Source organism: Osmia lignaria, chromosome 16 (assembly GCF_051020975.1).
Source record: "Osmia lignaria lignaria isolate PbOS001 chromosome 16, iyOsmLign1, whole genome shotgun sequence".
Taxonomy (NCBI): domain Eukaryota; kingdom Metazoa; phylum Arthropoda; class Insecta; order Hymenoptera; family Megachilidae; genus Osmia; species Osmia lignaria.
This window is the reverse complement of record NC_135047.1, coordinates 4382652-4402681: the sequence shown is the minus strand read 5'-3', so window position 1 is coordinate 4402681 and position 20030 is coordinate 4382652. Positions and strand designations below refer to the sequence as shown.

General features: G+C 37.3%; 1 protein-coding gene across 4 annotated transcripts in view; it reads right to left on the bottom strand.

Annotated features, from left to right (window-relative positions):
• The window catches only part of LOC117600737 (uncharacterized), a 225489-nt gene that overhangs the window by 143672 nt on the left and 61787 nt on the right, over positions 1-20030 (bottom strand). For 2 of the 4 annotated variants that reach the window (XM_076692859.1, XM_034316550.2), the window contains exon 1: positions 11748-12614. The exons of 1 other annotated variant lie outside the window; for it this stretch is intronic. Coding sequence is in view for 1 of the 3 variants with exons in the window: in XM_034316548.2 (XP_034172439.1) it covers positions 11748-11808 (61 nt within the window). In the remaining 2 variants the exon portion in view is untranslated. Of the gene's footprint in view, positions 1-11747; positions 12615-20030 lie in introns of those variants that run through there. One more of the 4 variants, XM_034316548.2, reaches the window with a different exon arrangement.

Genomic DNA, 20030 nt, shown 5'->3' with positions numbered 1-20030 from the left:
ACCCTTTGAGCCGGTGCCAGTAAATGGGACAGGAAAATTCATCAGTCTTCCAGTTTTTCCGCTTCGACGTCGACGAACAGAGAACAAAAAGAGAATCGAACCGTGACTGTTCGCCGGAAGCTGCAAGAGAAACACACACGGACGGACCACGGCAGGGGAACTCGATGTATCGACAATCGAGATGCACCGAGTTCTCGAGCCGAGTTCGATCGAACCGAACAAAAGTAGCAGAAACGAGGAGTAGCGAAAGAAGAGGAAAACGACTCGAGTTGAATCAACGAGACGAACTCTTTCAAAGAGAGGTCGAAATAAAATCGAGAGGAAAACGGGTAACTAGACGGGGAGGATCATCCCAGCTTTCCTTCACGAGTTTGCGCTGCATACGAAAACGCGTTGCATTTCTTTATGCATCATCTCTATCAAACTAGCTCTTTTATCAGAGAGATTTTCAAATGAATCGATACCTTTTGTGGAGGTTAATTAACGATGTCTGTCTATTATTGCACATTTTTATTTTCAACATATTTCTAAAGAGAAAAGCAAAAATATGATTCTTAATCTGTCATGTTACGAGCGAAATCCAGGAACATTCGGATCCTCTGAAAAATTCGGACTGCACATTGTATCCAGGTCGGTGATACAAAAAGCCGCAAAAATATTGGATACCCTTCGCTTCGGTCTAGCTTCATACGATTCCTTTAATTCGAAATTTATGGACACGTGGCTCTATCCAAAAGCGGCTCTACCTTCTGTTCGTGCTCTCCTGTATCCATTGGCTGGCTTCCAAAACGCGAGTCTATCACCTCGTAAATTATTTTGACGCGTCCCGGGAATTAAACGTAACGCAAAAGTATTACACTAGACCCCCCAGGATCTCACGGGAATTTTGTTTGTTCGTGTTAGTTTCTACTGTACATTGATCGAACGTATCGATTCTGTACCGACGAATGACGACTTTTTGGAAACGCGACTTCATTTTTTATACACCATGAAACGATGCTTTTAGGGTGCCGAAAATTGTGGGTCGAATGTGGATCAAGGATACTTTGTAAGAATTGTAAGAAAATTTAGGATAACAAGCAACAATAAATCAACTTCTCTTTATGCATCGTATCATCCAATAACCAATATCGATAAGCAATTAGGAGATGACTAATTCTACAACGAGTATAAATTTTGTTTCCACAGAAACTACCATTCGTAGGTCTATTTCATGTTTTCGATAGATAACTATTCTTTTTTTCCCACAATTTTCACCGTAATCTATCTCGACTATCTCGCGGTACGCTTCAACGTGCACACACGACTCCCCCATCCATTCTATTCTATCGGTTTGAAACATGAACTCAGTATGCAAATCAGGAATAAAAAATGTCCCTTGACAAATACCAATTCCATTTCTGGGAAAACGTTGCATAGAAAAAATGACGAAATTTAATAACATCCTTTCTTTCTCAAATTATTTTTGAATTTCGAATCAAATCCACGACATCTCAGACCGTAATAAATTCGTTCCTGAACTACCGTTCCATTACGTGTCTGGAGTTAAATAAATTACGAGGAGTGTTTTTAGGAGGGAATAGAAAACGTATACTTGGTACCGTCCAGTTGATCCAGTTGGCGAAATAATTTAGTGGGGTACACGCAACATGTCCCTTCAAATTCACGGACTGTAATGCGAACTTCATTACAGCCTGGACAAAATCTCTGCTAATTATGCAAATTATGCAAATGCTAGGTGTCACGCGGTCGAAACGTCCGCATTTTACGCTGACTACCTCTTGGACACTGGGATTCATATTGCAATACTATATTCTCTAGGTAAATTTCCGGAAAATATTTGCTCGTCATGATTAAATAAAATGTTTACCTAGTTTGATGACGTTTATTTGTTTATTTATCGTTTAGTGAACAACATATTTGCGAATTATTAAGGAACTAGGTAATATATATTCAATTAATTAATTAATTTTAGACAAAGTTTATAACTCCTCGAAGATGGAGCCTTGTGGTTAAACTCTGGCAAGTAGTATAGTGTATCGTGGTCGGACCGTCTCTGCGGCAAGTGAAAGGTATCAATCAATAACGCGCCGCGCCAATGAATACACGATAAAACGATCAATAAAATTATTTTAAACAATTAAATAATTTTTGCTTGCTAACTATGGTGCTCTAGAAACCGGAAGGACTGCAATTCGGCTCCTGTAGTCAATCACATGACAACTTGTCGTGCGATGGAGTGACTGTCTCAACGTCTCACGAGTGATAAGTGACCCCATTAAAGGCACCAATTACATTCGAATTTGAATTGCACAGAGATGTTCAAATTACTCGACCAAAAAGTAAAATAAGAAACATTTCTAAATTTTAGAAATTGTTGCATCGTAAAATTGATTTTCAAGTTTTCTTAATCATTACAAATGTATTGATTGGTAAAAGAAATCGTTTGGTTTATACAGGATTTTAGGGATTAAAAAGATTTCTAAGAGTCGAACAATGCTATTTCGAAGTTCCTTTCTACGGAACGAATCCTATCTCTCAAGGAAAAGCTTTCTGTTCTACGAGCGTCCAGCATGTACTTCGATTTCACGCTTCAGGGAAACAGGCCGCTGCTTGTTTCTATTTGTCGCTGCTCTTATCGTTTTTATGTATGAGCAAATATCGGAGGGTAGCTGTAAGAGCAACGAAACATATCGCTCGAACTAATGGAATTGCTGGCCAGATTAATTCCTAAATTCCGTGAGGGCAGAAGAGCTCGTGCCAGGTCAGGGTGAACAACAGTTGAACACGTTTCGTTTTATCGAGCTACTATCCCTTCAATATTGGATTGCAACATATTGTAGAATAAAGAAACTTAGCACAAAGAATCCATTCTATTACAGAAACAATCTTTATGCATGAAACGATTTAACACTGAATAATTGAATAAATTTAAATATAAAATTTTACTGCAACCATTATTGCATCCCAAATTACTTTTCACTCCAAATATTTATTTAATGAGGTGACAAATTTTTTGTTTATTAATTGAATTGAATAATCTAATATGTTCCTAAAAGCTTATCCTGGCTTCGACCAATGCGATTCAGCATCCATCAATAATCCATGAAGAGATACCTGTCTACCCATCAAAAAGCAGATTTAATCGTGATCCAATGATCAATTGCGAAGGCAATGGAACGAAAGAACAAGGGTTAAAAAAACCGCGAAAAAGTCAGGGTAGGAAAATGAATAACCGCAGGACAATTGGCCAGGGCGCAAGATGCGCTTTATTCCATGGCACTTGGCGCCCTGCTACGTGGAGATGTAAATTCAACGACTTTTAAGGACGTTCCCGAGAGGCTATTACAATATATCTCCGGACCGTGTTCCGGGATAGCGACGCTGGTAACGCAGCTTCTCTTGCGGGAAAATGTAATATGCTTCGTGGACCAGCAAGCCTATCTCGTACTTTCTTAATTTCATTTTCACCCTGGCTCTAGCAGAGCGCGGACCTCAACGAGAGCGTCTGTTCCCTGAATTTTTGATCGTTTTTTTATCACGACCAACCTGGTTGAACGCGCGTTGTTGCGAATTTCGTGTGGATTTTAAGCGAACACGAAGAGAAGAAAATATAAACGGTTGCTCGTGTTCCGAACCTTTTTCCTCTCGTTTAAGGGAGACTCGAGAGCGAGCTACGTTCGAGCGAAGAGCACGCGAAGGCAGGGTTTTACAGGTCGACTGTCTTTTAAATCGCGACACGACATCTTCGAGGGGATGACTGAAATTCTGCACCCCCGTTTTGGAACCGAGAGATCGTTAAATGGGTCTCCATTTAATTTCTGTCGACGTTATGCCACCGAGGAATAGGATTTTCTTTGTACCTTCGCCTTTCCTTTGCGCAGGTGTGTACGATTTTATGGACAGCTTGAAAACCGACGAAATTAGTCCCTGAAGAATTGTACCCAAGGATAACTGTTGATTGTCTTCGGGAAATTCTCGTGACTGATACACGTGCAACAGCACAAGTGTGAACGCGTTCTGCGAAGGCAGCGAAAATCCAGAAGAACAATGGAAAGGGAAAACCGAAATAGGATTCCCAGTGGTATAACGGGAAAACTAATCCTTTTGGACACAGTCAGCCGGTGGCCGACGGTATTTATTCAAGATACTACCCGCAGGTATATCCACTTTTAAGTGAAACAAAGAATAAAGGACAGTAGCGTAATTATTATAAATAATATAATTTATAAGGAACACTTGTTAGAAGCACGCATAAACGAGAACCATGTTCACAGTTTCGATCGCAAGTGAAAAGAATATAAGATGAGAAAAGTTCTTTGCAAAGAGTTTAAAGAACTACAAAGTTCAAAGTAAAACTAACGTTAAATCCAACAAAATAGCGATGGTGTATCGCAACTTCCACTACAAAGTCCAACTTTTCCTCTTCTTATTCGGTGAGGATACATTCGCGCCTCAAAACTGTACACTACAACTATTTAATCTATTGTTTCACTGCTAAAATTTAATTTAACATAAAACAAAAATTATTTCCCCTTTATTTATTTGCCATTTTGCCGTAGCATTAATAATCACAGTCAACATGCATTTACAAGAGATGAAACCAGTCATTCAATATGTAATTTGTTTGGTTTTGATTTGCTTTTATATTCTCTGCAAAAAATCTACAGTTTCCGGTGTACAATTTCCAATCAGAATAAAATGAATATATGATATTGCAAAAACACGGTAATAAAAGTACCTCAAATTAAAGCACACTGTTACATGCCGAATAAATTTTTAATTTTCAATTTCTACGACAAACTTTTAATTTCTATTGCAAGCTTCGAATTTTGAACAATATCATAAATTTGATTTATCCAATATCGGATTGCATCGGAATAATGTTCGAACAATTGAAATTTAATATTAATTTCATTATTGAAACTAATTTCAAAACATGGTCAATAATATCATGTTGCCAGTGTCCCTCTGTATTGAACAAATATAGACAAAATGAGATAAAATTCAGTAAAAATCACTTAAATTTTATTTACTCTTCTTTCTTTGAAAAATTGTAAACTAATATCTATACAATCACCATAGATAGTAAATACTCTTCTAACAGCTACTTACATTTCGAAAAAATTTCCGGAGAAATACAGAAGAAAAAATTTAATAAACGTAGCTGAGAATTCCACTTAAAATGTCCTCCCTTCTTACGTACAGACTTGTTGTTTGAAGTCGACGTGTTGGGGAAACGCAATTGTTAAAAAGAAAAAACAGAAACGAGATGTGGTTCCTTCCGTGTTTCCATCAGGAAAATTACGAGGTGGTGACACCGGAACAGAAATAAAAGAGAGATGGTCGAGCAATGAAAAAGAAAATGCGAATAATGGAAACGTCGACGACAAGGCGTTGAAGAACCGGGAAAATTGAAACAGAACGAAAGGGATCCTCGGAAACAAGGAGCAGCGCAAACAGTGAAAAATATAATTTAATAAATTTCGAGGAACAAAAACAATAGGTACGCTGAAGACGGGTTCAAGAGAATAGAAAAGGTTAAACAAGAGAATTCGCGGGACAAATTGTGCACACCCTTTTCAACAAGAAATGAGAAGTTCTGATTCTGTAGATTCTGTGCAAGTTTAAAAATTTTATATCTAATTATTGAAAAATAAATTCTGTATATCAATTTTAAACGTTAACGAGGGTACTCTGAATAATTATACCATTCGAATCAAATTAGGCAGCCGTCATAGTAAAATGTATCCGTCAATAATTACTGTTTACAGTTATTAACGAATTATAATAATTATTCCTATTACTACGTCTGCATAATCGATCATAGAGCAACAATTGGAAATTAATGATTGATAATCAGATAGGAGGAGTGCGATGCACAGCTCATTCGCCAAGTTATCCACGTGTTACGAATCCAATCCCATCAATCGTATGCAATAAATGCAACGACCGATCACGATCGCCGTGTGATTCTCGGTTCGAATAATTTCGCGTTCATTAAGTATACTGTGGTCGAAACGTGTCGACATACACTTTGAAGCGCGTTGTTCCACGTCGTAAACGTTACACATCAATGATTCCGTTAATTTACGTAATTATCTCGATGCCATTGATACTGGGAAAAGATATGGTAACGGAAACGCATTGTTTCCTTGCAAACTGCAATTTTATGTTATCATGATAACGATTTAATATCATCGAACATGATTTGATTAAAAATTCTTTGTTACAACGTCCATAGAAAATTTTTTTTTTCATTCAGATGCTTTTAAGATGATAATAAAATCATGCAGCATGCATTAACGAAGAAAGCATTTATCAGATAAAATGTATTAAAATATAATGTGCAATTTAAAAAATTCTGCTCATTTTGAAGCTCATTTAATAATGGATCAGCCGAAATTAAACAGATCGTTTGATAGATAATTTCAAAAGGAATGCATTTAATACTTTCAGTAGTGTGTTTCATCCTCCTCGAGAATTCGATAAAAAATTCATTATTTCGTATCTCCGCCGTGCGCATACTGCATTTAATACTTCCGTTTGAATAATTTCGCGAGGAATATGAAATTATTAGACACCTGAATCGCCAGCTGAACGAAACGTATCGGTTGCGCACCGCCACGCCGGTGTACGCTAGTTTACGTGATTACCACCCTGATAAGAACGAACACACAATTTATCAGTACGCTGCAGTTTCCATTTTAGTCAGAAATTCGCATGAAAACAGGTGCCAGATATGAGAATAGCTGAATACATTGATTTTGCTGCAGACGCAAACTGTTTTGTTTCAACTTATTTATTCCTGTTTTCAATGCTTTTGCGCGACAGTTGCTTCTGCCGACTAAACGCACGTTCCTAACAAAAATACGGTCTCCGAGCTGACAATTAGCCATTCAAATTTATACGTCGCGATTGGAGAATGAAACTATGAATCGAAACATGAAATAACAAAATATTGTACGTACAAACATAAAAAGGAGAAATCTAGGTATGTTAAATTGAAGGAACTTGTGTTCAAATGAAACTCATGAAAGAATAGAATAGATTATTGACCAAAATAGAATTATTCGTCAATTTAGGAATGCACTGCATTAAATTAAAATTATGTTCTAGGGGCAGATTCGTGATAGATGAATTGACATGAGGGGAAATACAAAAATTGAGGGTGCTTTCAAATCTCAACGAAAGACGAGCTGGCTGAACAATAGGTAAATGCACTTCCGTGAAGCGTGGAACACTAAACCTATGCCAAGCAGCGCGACTCGTTGAATCGGGAATCGTGAAACAGCCAGCAGAACGAAGTGGAAATGGAAAAGCTTCGAAACGAGGTACTCTCCTGTTCTGGGAACTTTCCTTCCCCAAAAAAGAACGCGTAAGGCAAACGGCCACTTCGATTCGATGTGAACTTCGTAACACGCTGAGAACACGTTTCCTTCCTTTCCTTCTTTTTACCCCACTTGATAATTCTGTCTACTTTTTTAAGAAATATGCGAAAATATGTATACCTGTTCTATATAAATAAAAATGATGAAGTTCTATGAAGTCTTATTAAAATTGAATTCACCCTTTTCATAAATTTGTTTGATCGAAAGCTGAACCATCGGCTGCAGAAGAGTAAAAATAGAACAGCCAAGAGAAATACTCGCAAAATAGGGCAATCGATCATCTGCCATGATACAAAAATACTACAAGAAAAATGGAAGGTGTACTCTGCACGGTGCTACGAAATAACTTGTTTAAAATGCACGTTATTTTCTGCTTACTAGAAAAATGCAAATGTACGTTTACTTCTCTATCTAACGAAACTAATTCACACGCGTTTATAAATTGTTTCCTCGTTAGGCGCACACAGAAACGCGTTCTTTTGCGATAAGCTCGCTTAGCAATTAAATTACGAGACATAATTTTGTGAAAAAATTCAGTTGCAATAAAACTTTAATTTCTTTGTTACTTAACATGAAAATGGAAACTCTATTCTATTGTAGATATACAATTTCATGTCAAGGATTAAAATAAAGAGAGAAGAGCGTAAGGAAACATAGATCTTAGAGTAACTTCCTCGATTTTCGCATCCTTTTAAAGGAGAAAAATACTCGCTCTTAGGATAGCTGCAAAATAAATCGACAACTTTAAAAAAGCAAGATTTGCTTTCGTCTGTTCACTTATCCAAACGGTCGACAAAAAGCTGGCAATTTATTTTCTCTCAAGTATCTCAGTAATTTATCTACCGTAAAATATTAACCCTGGTATTGTGTTCGGATGCGATTAAAAAAGAGCAATGGCTGATACAGTTAATCAATAAAATCTAAATAATCTTAATCTTCATACCCAAATTTTTACGCTATAGAGAAATATAACCTATTCTCCAATTCTCCGACTACTAATTTACCTGGCCTTTTTTAAAACCCCTCCGCAAGAGTTCCATCCTGAAGGATTCTATCGGCAGCGATTTATGGAGATAGCAGCAAGTTCTCGAGCCATAGCCAATCACGATTTCCCTGTCCACGATCGCGCCAATTATAATAAGAATTTACGAGCGATTCGAGCGACTGGCCAGGCTATCGATAAAACGCTATCAAAAAGGGCGCGAGAGACTCCCAACTCTTCTTCTTTCGCGAAATGTCCGACGGATTTACGAGGGTAATTACGTGCTTCCACCGTTCGCTATTCGTCGGTTCTTCCCTGTAAGCCGGCCAAAGTACTCTTTCTCCTATATTCATTATTCTTATTCCGTCTCCATTCAGTATCTTACCGACGAGTTTGCCCGACTTTTCCTCTGCGAACTCGGAAATATTTACCCGGCTCGGATGATATCCCAAATGCAAGGGGTATTTTCTCAATGGTGTTTCTGTGTTATTGGTGCAAACCGGTCGATGTACCCGCTCCCTTCGAATCACGGGAAATCGACGCGAACTTCGACTCTGACGATGTCTGCTCAGCTGAATGGAGTTATTAATCTTGTACGATGGCTACGAGATCGATCGAACCATTTCTACCGACCAGATGGAGCCGAAACGCGCGAGATACGATAAAACGAGAGCTCGTATCTCTTGATAGAGATAATTAAGCAGCGCTGGTATTGTTCCTTCACTGATTATAACTGATGCGCCAGGATTAAAGGATCTCGTACTGCTTATGAGGGAAGTTTATGATGTACAGACATTCGAGAATGTCTTCGTACATCTCATTAAAGAGCTATTCTGATTCAAGTAATTAGGACTTATGAAGCTAAGATAATAATGACAAAAAAGCGTTTTCTCTAACATAGCCTCATTTGTAACGAGAATGTAACAAGAATACAACCTTCAATTTAAGAAAAAATCTTCAGTTTATAATTTTTTGCTATACAAGACTACTGTTTCTTTTGCTGAAGTATCATGTGAAACAAAAAATCTATTTCACACGGTGTAACCAGGCAGCCTGCATAATTATTTCTAAGAATTTCCGTTTCCCAGACATCTATTGATCATTATTCATTATTCATTGATCTACAGAGAAGGATCGTTATCGTTTGACCGTTCGACCCGGAAAAGTAAAAAGCGTTAATTATAAGCGGTTCATCTACTATACGCGAATCGCGAATTACCACTTCCATCTATCTTTTAATAGGCGCGACCTCTTTATATTTTTCCTCACAAAGAACAGTCCCTTCATGTGAGAAATGTATTACGTAACGCGCAGTGTTAAATACATTTTATCATAATACATTGATATTAGAATAATTAACGATCTGCGATTACTTATCAGCTGTACGTCAGCACCGTAATAAGCAAACACGTCAAGAAACATTGTACATGTAATATTGAATATGGAAACATCACGTTAAGATTATTGTAGTCATTTGAATACCAAATTGAAATAGAATACTGCTTTGAAGAAGAAACGCAAAGAAACATTACGTAAATATATTCCTGAGAATAGGAGACTGGATATAGAAGATTAACACTTTGATGATCATACGTATACGTAACTTTGATGTTTCATATTTTACGTTATTTATATTCTCTATCAAACACTAATTACAATTCAAAAATGAATAATATAATAAATTATAAAGATAAAATGAAACTAAAGATTCGAAATTCGTGAAATCCACGAAACTGCATTATTTTTCAAACATTTTTAATTTTGCAAATATACGAGTAATTCGATCTCTTCCATCCTTAACATTTATGAAAATTTCCAACTACGGCAATGTTTAATAAAACGAATATAAATGATTGTAAAAGATACATATTGTACGATTCGCAGATCAAATCGCTATTTAATTAGCAGAATTATCAGAAAACACGTTGTCGTTTCTGCAAATAGAAATGCCTTCAGGCTCGACACGAAATAAATTCACGTTGCCTCGATAAATTCTAACAAATATTCTAGAAATTTTTAATAAATATATTCTGAAATAAACATGTATGAATGAAATGAAGTAAACATGGTTACATATATACTACTTGAAACACGTAACCCATTTTGTGCCCTGTTAATTGATCCCTCAAATAACTAGTATTCGGAAAGTTAGCATCCTACTGTAATTCCATAAACAAATAATGCGATAGAGAGTAGAAATAATTTACAGTGGAATACTAATCTCGAATTTGCAATGTATCGCGTAGAAACAAGATATAGTAGAGCAAGTGCAATGTACGCAAAGTTATCAGAGACGTACTACCTGATCTCGAAACTTTACCTTCATTAAGTGATTACACTAATTACTGTGGATGGCTGCGTTTCAATTTTAGGAAGAGAGACATACCGTCACCCACGAAAGTTTTCACATGCATTATGAATGGATTATTTTTAATAAACATTTAAATATCTAAATTTCATCTTTTAACTCGAAGACTTTAATCTACGTTAATCACGTTGAATAAAAATAAAAATTTATGAAATGCTTTAAACCTAGATTAAAAATTATACGAAGTAAAGATAAAATTATAATTTATTCTCATGATGCAACACGGTGAAAGTGTAATTTATCGAATTTATCCATTGTATCATCCATAATTATATTACGAAGCTAGATATAACAATCTGTACAGGAAAATGTCTGAACAAAGAGAAGAAAAATAGGTAATTACGACGCTTATATCACCGCGTGATACGAGTGGTTTCCTATTAATAACACGGCAGAGGACACACCTAAAGCATGGAAAATTTTACGCGTCTATAGTTTAGAAAAACTAACCTGCCGTTTGTAAACATTGCGAGAGATTCTCTCGAAACAGGTTACCTATTCAGTTCGATTGCTTTTCATTTCCACTACTTTCCACTCTAATGAGCTGCTCGCTTTCCGTGTATGTTTTTAGAATACCGCGAACGAGAAATGCTACAACCATGATGTCATAGGTGGTACTTGGACGAAGGTATAAAAAAAGAATCGTGTAGGATTCGACACGGTCAACCGGAGCCCGATTTTCGGACCAAGAACGGAAAGTTTGGAATATTGAAGCATCGTTTCGCAATATCGACACCGGAACTTTGAATCCCAAGACTTTACGACACGATTTTCAAGGCGGTTGTAAAACACGGTTCGATAAAAATTCATAAAGGCACGCGGTTCGTTCTTGTACTCCAAAATGGAATGTAGTGAAATGAAAGAAAAATTCGGTCAATCGATAAAACCGATAAAATTAATTTCTTAAGACATATTATTAATTTCAATACAAATTATAATTTTCCATGGACGAAAATCGCAGATCGCTATGAAATAAATTTGGAATTTAAAAAGGAAAGGTACTCACTCAGATAGTCGGCCCGTGCAGCCGGTTGGCCCAGGAGGAGTAGCAGCACGATTGTCAGCATGGTGGCACGAGTCACTAGGCCTTAAGACAGCAACAATTATCGTCCTGACATCCGGTACACACTGTGCACAGCTCTCAGTTGACGCGACATAAATACCTGCACATCACCCCCGTTTTGTCACTAATGTAAAACGCACTTTCGAACGACGAATAAATACAAGGTAGTCACGCTGATATTCGCGAATTCAAAGTCAAATCTACGGCGTCGAACATCGAGCCGGTCCGTTTCCTCGCGGTTAGCATATTAATTACATGGCACACGAAATCAATCTCGCACGAGAATTATACACGATACTAATGAACGATAAAAATCACGCACCGATAATATTATAATTCACGAACGTCGATAACGATGAATAAATATGTCACGATCTTGACGAGTGGTTCACATACCCTCTAAGCACCGGTCACGTGGTCTAACGTCGCGTCGTTCACTGACACGCATCAGTTGGAGCAATGCTATCCATCGTCACTTAAATACATTCTGTTGATTGTACACGGAAATTGAATAAACCGGAGTAATTCAAAAACGTCCTCTATTTTGTGGTACACGATCATGGACGATCGAGACGAGAACGGCTCGTCCGTCACAAATATACCCGATCGAAATGAAGCTTTTTAAATAACACTTCACTGAACCAGTCATTAAATTGAACGTCACTTTTCGAATAGATATTACGATAATTAATCGCATTAATTTACATTTCGACGATTGAAGCTTGAATGATAACAATAGGTACTTCGACACGGAGAGACAACTGACACGTGTGTTCGGTTCGGGGTTCGACGCGCGACTGAAGGTTCGGAGCGTTTCAAGCCGCTGAGGCGTGACGTCAGACACTCTACACGCCGCGCGCTACTCTTCAGCCAATCAGAGGCCTCCCACCATTTCGGCTGCTCTGCTTGTCTTAAAAGCCGCGAAATTTGACGACAATGAACATATGACCTCGTAAATTTTAATTAATAAAGAATTAAATAATTGAAAAGAATTATTGTGCTTTGATTAATCTTTAACCCTTTCACTTTCCTGTCATAAACGATCCATCAAATAAGTACTAATGCCTCTTTAATAGAAATTAAACATAGATTTGTGTTGTCGTAACACAACCAGTCGGCTTTTAAATTCTTCTATTCCATAAATGGAACTTGTTAGTGTCATTTTCGTGACCTCGTAAAGTTTCATAATCTTACAAGGAGATAGATGGTCGCATAAATTCTTAGATGTATCGTGATCTATGACGTTGGTGCACCATCTGTCACTCAGGAGTCATGATTTACATAATACAGTCTTCAACGGACGGTATCCCTTGCAACGAATTTCCGAACGTGAGTTATGAGATTCAATATCGTAGACGTTTATTGGTTTGAAGAACAGAGACACGATTGTAAAAACAAGGATATATAGAATTATATGAAATCTGTAATTTCGTCGTTCTACAGAAATAAGGATAATTTCGAGCAAATACTATCAACCTTCTCTTCTGGAAACAGAATTTCTTGGGACGGATTACATGAACCGGTAGAACGTAATAACGCTGTCAGGAGACAAGAAGTTCTGCGACTCACGATTACATCCGTGCTATAATTGTCAGCTGGAATGACGGTGATAATCACGAACGTGATAGAACTACCATCGAATATCCTAATATCTGCCATTTTCAATCACATTATGTCACAAAGTTTGCTTTCTTGCTTGCTAGAAAAGGAACAAGTCTCTAATAAATCTGTCGGGCTGTAATCCATTTACCCACTTTAGATGAGAGTCTTGTTATCAGCAAGTTGAACTTTTATCTTCTTATATCGTATTGCTTCAATTCTTTTTTTTTATTTTTTTATTTTTCTTTCCTTTACGGTTGCCATTTGCTTGAATAGATAATGTAAGCCGCACGAAGTCCCTCATAAATGCGATAAATTTTAATTAAAAGGAATTATGGTGGAGCGAAGGTACATAAAGAATGGCAGGAAATTAAAACAGTACTCAGCTGGACGTGTTTCTTGTAAGTGCCGTTTTGTATCACGAGATTTCTACAAGCTTCTGAACTCTACATGAAACACGATCGTAACTCCTTATGAGGTTTAACCTCGTAAAGCTTAACGCCACCGCGGGATGTGGCGGTTGCACAGAGACGGTCGCTCAGAAACACGCCAGCAGGATGTAAGAAACTCATAAAATATTCGGTCCTAGCGTCAATCTTCATAGCGACGACATATCCTAGTACCCGGTGAACATTCAACGAAACCCTTATGGAAATTTAGGCTTCCTTATTTATTTCTAAGCCGACTGTATCAGCGAAATTGGATATAAAATATTGATGTGCCTCACGCTTCTCGATTATTTTATTTTCCTCCGTCCAATTGTTTTGGAGAATGAATAAGATAGAGAACATAGAAAACTTATAAATTATAGGAAACATTGTTACGTTGTCCGGATGTTAATTAAAGCCTAATTTAAAGTAAATTCCTTTCTAAGTGGAAAGCACGAGTTAAACAAGTATCTAAAAACGTGATGGGCCGAGGGACATTCATTTCCTTATGCATGTACCGTGTTTACCATAAATTGCATTTTGATCGTTTAACGCTTTCATCCACGTACGCGACCAGGAGAAACGAGATTTCAAGTGTAATATACATGCGGATCACATCACGGGGAGCAGTGTCGAGTGCGTTTGCGCGATAAACGAAAGTAGGTAGGCCTTAGCCTAGGTCGCGGTTTCAACGGGGGATGAGGAGTCAACACCCTCCGTTGAAACGGTTCTACCCTTAAGACCGAGTCATTTATCTGGCAGTTTTTCCCTTTACGACTATAATGTTGAATTTACTGCTTCATAAAGGGACTGTTTAAATGCTGCGATTGATCAAATGTTTGACGTTATTACGAGGATGCAGCCGTAAAAAATATGGATCCTTCTGTTCTCGATTCGTGAGTAATTTATGGACTATCAGGTGCATCCTCGCTTTCTAGGAATTGAATTTTCAAATCTGAAGTGAATCAAAGTGCTACAGATATTCCTCATATCTACGAAATTACAATAGAGCCTTATCATTGAAAGGCAAATAAAATTATAAAGATGATAAATTTCCCCAAACATACGGCCATGGAAGTGTTAAGAAAGAAGAACACGAAAAAGTAGAGAAGATAAAATGAAATCAAAAATCGATATACCTGTTGGTTCCTGAAATGACAGAGTGTTATCAAGGCTCGTACAGGAAGCAAGTTTTTCACCGTGGCCAAGAAGGGAGGCCATGTGCATCGATATTTAAGCATCCACCGTAAGAACTGTCCAAAAATACACGAAGAGCCATCTGCTCGAGATATGGTAATTTTATTTATCCGGTGAGCCAAAAACGTGCATTGCAGTACGACACAAAACCCTTGCACGTCGACGTACATGAACTGTGGTTTATTTATGGAAGAACCGTGCATCCAGAGTTGGTACTCGTTTTAAATATTACATGCCATGTACCTCGGTTGTTTAAAACGAAGGAGATTTAGATCGGTTTACTTCACTTTTGCAACGTGAGCATATCAGAAGAGTAAAAAAAATCATGAAATATTCAGGTGAAATAAAAATAATTTTAAACGTACTGTGAAGATCACTTTTTGCTAGATCACTTAAGATGTTATTTGATATATAATTCAGAAAGTGTACCATGGTGCACCAGAATATAAGAATTCTTTAAATTAAAATTTATAGAATATATGGGATGCCTATAACTGAGTGGCAACCTCCAAAAGAAATGAATTTTTATTTAGAACTGCATATTAATCCCAATTAAGATTTTCAAAATAATATCCTCCTAGTATCCTACTTCCATAACTTTTAATTAAATTTTGTAATTTTTGACACGTAAAGTGATGTGTACCATTAACCTACATGTTTATGTCAACATTTTATTCATTTTTCAATAAAATTATCACGTTCATTATAAACATGATATTTACACTGTATGTTAAACTCAGCTCGCGAAGTTTATTTTTTGATTAAATCCTGACATTCAAATATTTGCTTGAAATGTATAAAATGTTAACAAATTTGTTTAATTCAACATTTTCAAACAACATGCTGCGAATTTTGACGTTTGCTTCTAGAATAATTTATTTATTCTAGAAAATATGTTAAAAATTTTTGCGTTTACGTATAATACACAGAGAAAAAGGCATTTTAACGCAAGCTTGAATCGCATAATGGAAAGCATCGTCTTGGAACACACTAAAGTTCCACATCTTGAACAAGTTAAAGCAGCAAACTCGTGAAATACATTCTCCACTACGCTCAGTGCGTTCTAGTTTGTTCGTTTTAAGTGAGACTTCTTTATACTTGTCAACATTAATATTGAAACTTTTTCTTATCTATAGCCCATCATTACACTGATGTTATCTATCAAAGTATTCACAAAACTTCAACTCTTTTCAGCTTCGATCAAAAGATACTCCTATCTATTTCTAATCAGTAGAATAATATTTCTAATGTTCAGAAGTCTCCTTCTCTGTTGATCCCTGAATTATGTAATTGAATGAAATTAATAGCATCAGTCGGTAGCGTCTCCCATGGTAGTCAACATGTTAATGGAAGCAGCATAAAGTTCGCCATGTAAATTTCAGTGATTTTATACGTTTGCTCAGCGCGCTGATGCATACAGCAATAATCGTAAACTCCGTCACGTATTTACTCTGCATCCTGTTGCTATTTATCGCCACGAGTAAAGCACGTTAAGCTGATTACAGGTCTCGATTTCGCAACCGCGAAATCATTGCACGGAAACCCATGAATTCATTGGAAATTCCATCGCGTTTCGATAATATCGAGCAATCGTTACCTCTTTCCTATGCCTTTTTTTTTATCGTTGCTTTTTCCCCAGTTGCGAATATCGAACTACCGATTTCTCTGTGTATCCGTCGATTACTCGGAAAATCTCGTCGTTTGTCGAACTGCAGTTTGTGCCCGCCATCTGGCTCGATGTGTCAATTACAAAAAACAAACGAGACGCGTAAATCATCGTTACCAACCAACACCCCGACAAAGCTGAAGCTCCAGCTCTCGCGAGCCAACGAAAAAATGGCACCCATCTATTTCGCGGAGCATTAAATCGAAACGAGTCATTGGCGTTGCGATCATTTCCTTTCGCAAACGATCTTCGCGCAAAAAACTCTAGGGTTGAACCGTGACAGAAAGAAACACGGTATCGTTGGTGATCCACGAGCAGAGGAGAAGACATTTTCGCAACTACACTTACTCATCGCTGACGATAAAAATCAAAGTCATTTTTACTGAGATAAGTACTAAGTAATAAGACTTCGACAAGGCTGATTTGACTCTCTCATATTCACAGGGAGCAACTTTTGCAATTCGCTGAAATTACTGCTCCAGCACATGTTACTTCGCTTTCTTCGAGATTATTCAATTTCTTGCGATAGGAAGATGGCAAATGAAATTCATAGGGAATTGAATATTACTAGTCTTCGGATGATGAATTCAGATAGAGATAATTCAGAGGACAATGGAGCAAATTGACCAATTATAGAGTACTTAAGAAATATTCTAAAAGCAATATCAATTTTTTGAAAGTTCATGGGTACAATAACCTCTGAAGAATCTGCCAGCATAAAGGAAGAAAAAAATTTGCTGGTGCTCGTCGAAAAGAATGCAGAGCGTATTTTCGAAGGCGTTAAAATCGACTGTTCGTTGGCGCCAGCCTCGTTTACAAACAACATCCAGTCGGTGAACTTCAAAGCGATTTTCAGTCGAGAAATCGCTGAGATGGTTCGAAAAGGGAGGATGGGATCGTCGAAGGAGGCGGGAACGATTGACTTTTCAAAACAATCCCCATGGAGAAATAGCAACTGCGCGGATCGAGGTTGTCTTAGGCGGTGTTGAGGAACGAGATCCGCGCTTTTACGCTCGGCGAATTCGGGGCTGGGAATTTTTCATAAATTAGACAGGTGACGGTGCCGTTAAAGTCTCGGTGAAATTCTTGAGAACGTCATAAATAAAGGGGAAGGTTCGCTCTTGCAACGTCGACCGTACTTTCATCACCTTGGTTAGTTTATACCGCTTGTCCCTGATTCCAGAGGGAAAAGAGATGAAAACGACCCAAAGAGAAAACGCGTAGAGAGGATGAGCCTAGAGGGAGAAGTTCACACTCTTAAAATCGCCTTTCCTTTTACCCTCTTTTACGCGGCGCGAAAACAAAGCTTAACTCGAGTAATTATCGCACGCGGTGCCTACACGAAGAGAAACACACTGTCCGCGAGGTCCTCTGCTATTCTGATAAATCCACGATAAAGCGGCTGCAGCTTTGAGACTGCTGAAAATGGGCACGTCTCCTTTTTCGTGAAACAAGATTAACTAAAACACTGTGTCGAGATTAAAGCAACTTACTCTGTTGTTTTAATTCTATGCAAACGGTAGGGCGAATTTCATTAACCTGGACGAAGAATTCTTGAGTTTAACACAGTACATGTGTGAATAATTATTTATTTCTTCAAAATTGAAGAAAGGGATGAAGATACATTGATTGACTACATTTTTTCCCAAAGGGTGAAAATTATTTAGAAATCTGTGGGTGATTTTTAGCGAAGATAAGGATTGGCGAGAATTGATGAGATTCTTTACCTGTGAAAATTCGAGATTACACGGAACATATTATGTGGTCTGTTCGAACGGACTCGGACATCATTAATCTTCCTTGTCGATAAGGTTTCTTATGGGGCAGAAGCAAGAGTGCATTGCGAATTGATCAATAAATGATAAAAGGATCCGTGATAGATGCGATCGTGAAGGCAATCACGATTCGCGTCTCGCGACCGTGCCTCGAACCGAGTTAGGAAAACAATTTATTATTGATAATAGAGCGTTGAAAAGGGCAGAAAACAAGATAGATCGTTTCTACGTGAAGAAATACACATTTCACGCGTCGAAAATTTCCTCGATTGGTTGCACACGTCCGGCTACGATCCACGTGTGGGACGAAATCGAGATCCTTGTGTATCATCAATCAACTCACCTGCTTGTTACATCATTTCTAACCTTCCTTCAGATGTACGATGTAATTCAAGCAGTGAAATATATTTTCAAAAATGCTAATAAAAATTTTAACTTCTAAAATATTTTCGAAATTACATGTATTCATAGGAAAATGTAGTTTTTCAATTTTCAACCTTGCATGTACAGAAGTACCGTACACTTACGTGTACTCTCAGGCCATCGTGGGAAACGTTGAATTATCGATTGCATCAAGTGACAAGAATTTTTGCCACTTTCAGTGCTTGAAGCACGTTTCTCTGCTCTTTAAGTTTTTAACGCGACTGTTCGCTCCAGTACACTGAACAAAGTGGAACGATTTAAATGTTTTGCTCGTTCCATCTTCAAGAGCATGCAACCATCTTTCTCTGGAAATATAACTTCAACGGTATTTATGACTGCTACGAAAATATTTTCTAAACGGAATTCCAAATTATACGACTTTCTGAGAAAAACAGTAATCTGTTGTTCAGAAAGACGATAAAAGAAGTAGATACTCATTTTCCTCGGTTTCTTGTAAACATTTCGAAAGTTTGATCGACTGACTGCGTAACTTCTCTCGATAATCTCTTCACAATTAAAGTTCCTTCCGTTGGGAGATCTTACTTTTTGTTCTTCTTTTTTTTCCTCGCATGCACTTTCACGGTAACCACTGATCGATTTCCACTGAAGGAAGCTCCTTTTACACGATACGAACCGTGTTAACGAAAAATAGGTTTCCGATACGAAGAAGGTGAGTTTCTTTCCGCAGATTCTTCGCTTCCGATACCGTGGGGCGTGGAGAAAAAAAGAGAACGAGAGATGAGAAGTTGCACAAACTTTCTGAATTAAATAATGAAGGTACTTGATGATTCTTGTACGAACTTTATGATAAATTGAAGAACCTCATCATTTTTTAACGAACGGGTTAATGGTGTTTTAAAGAGGCGCGAAGGATCTTTAACGACTATTTACTTATAGTAATATTTTTCCTCTTTGCAATACCTGGAAATTTTATTTTAATTACAGTTTATTGAATTAATATTCATTATAATTGCAAGTACTTCGAATTCACTAAATTGAAATTAATTTTATATTAAGTTTAATGATTTTAATATTAATTTATTCAATTAATATTGGTTTAATTCGAAATTTTAATTATCTTGAAATGCAACGAATGAATCTTTACGCAAATAGGATTTTTAATCATTATAGAAAATTA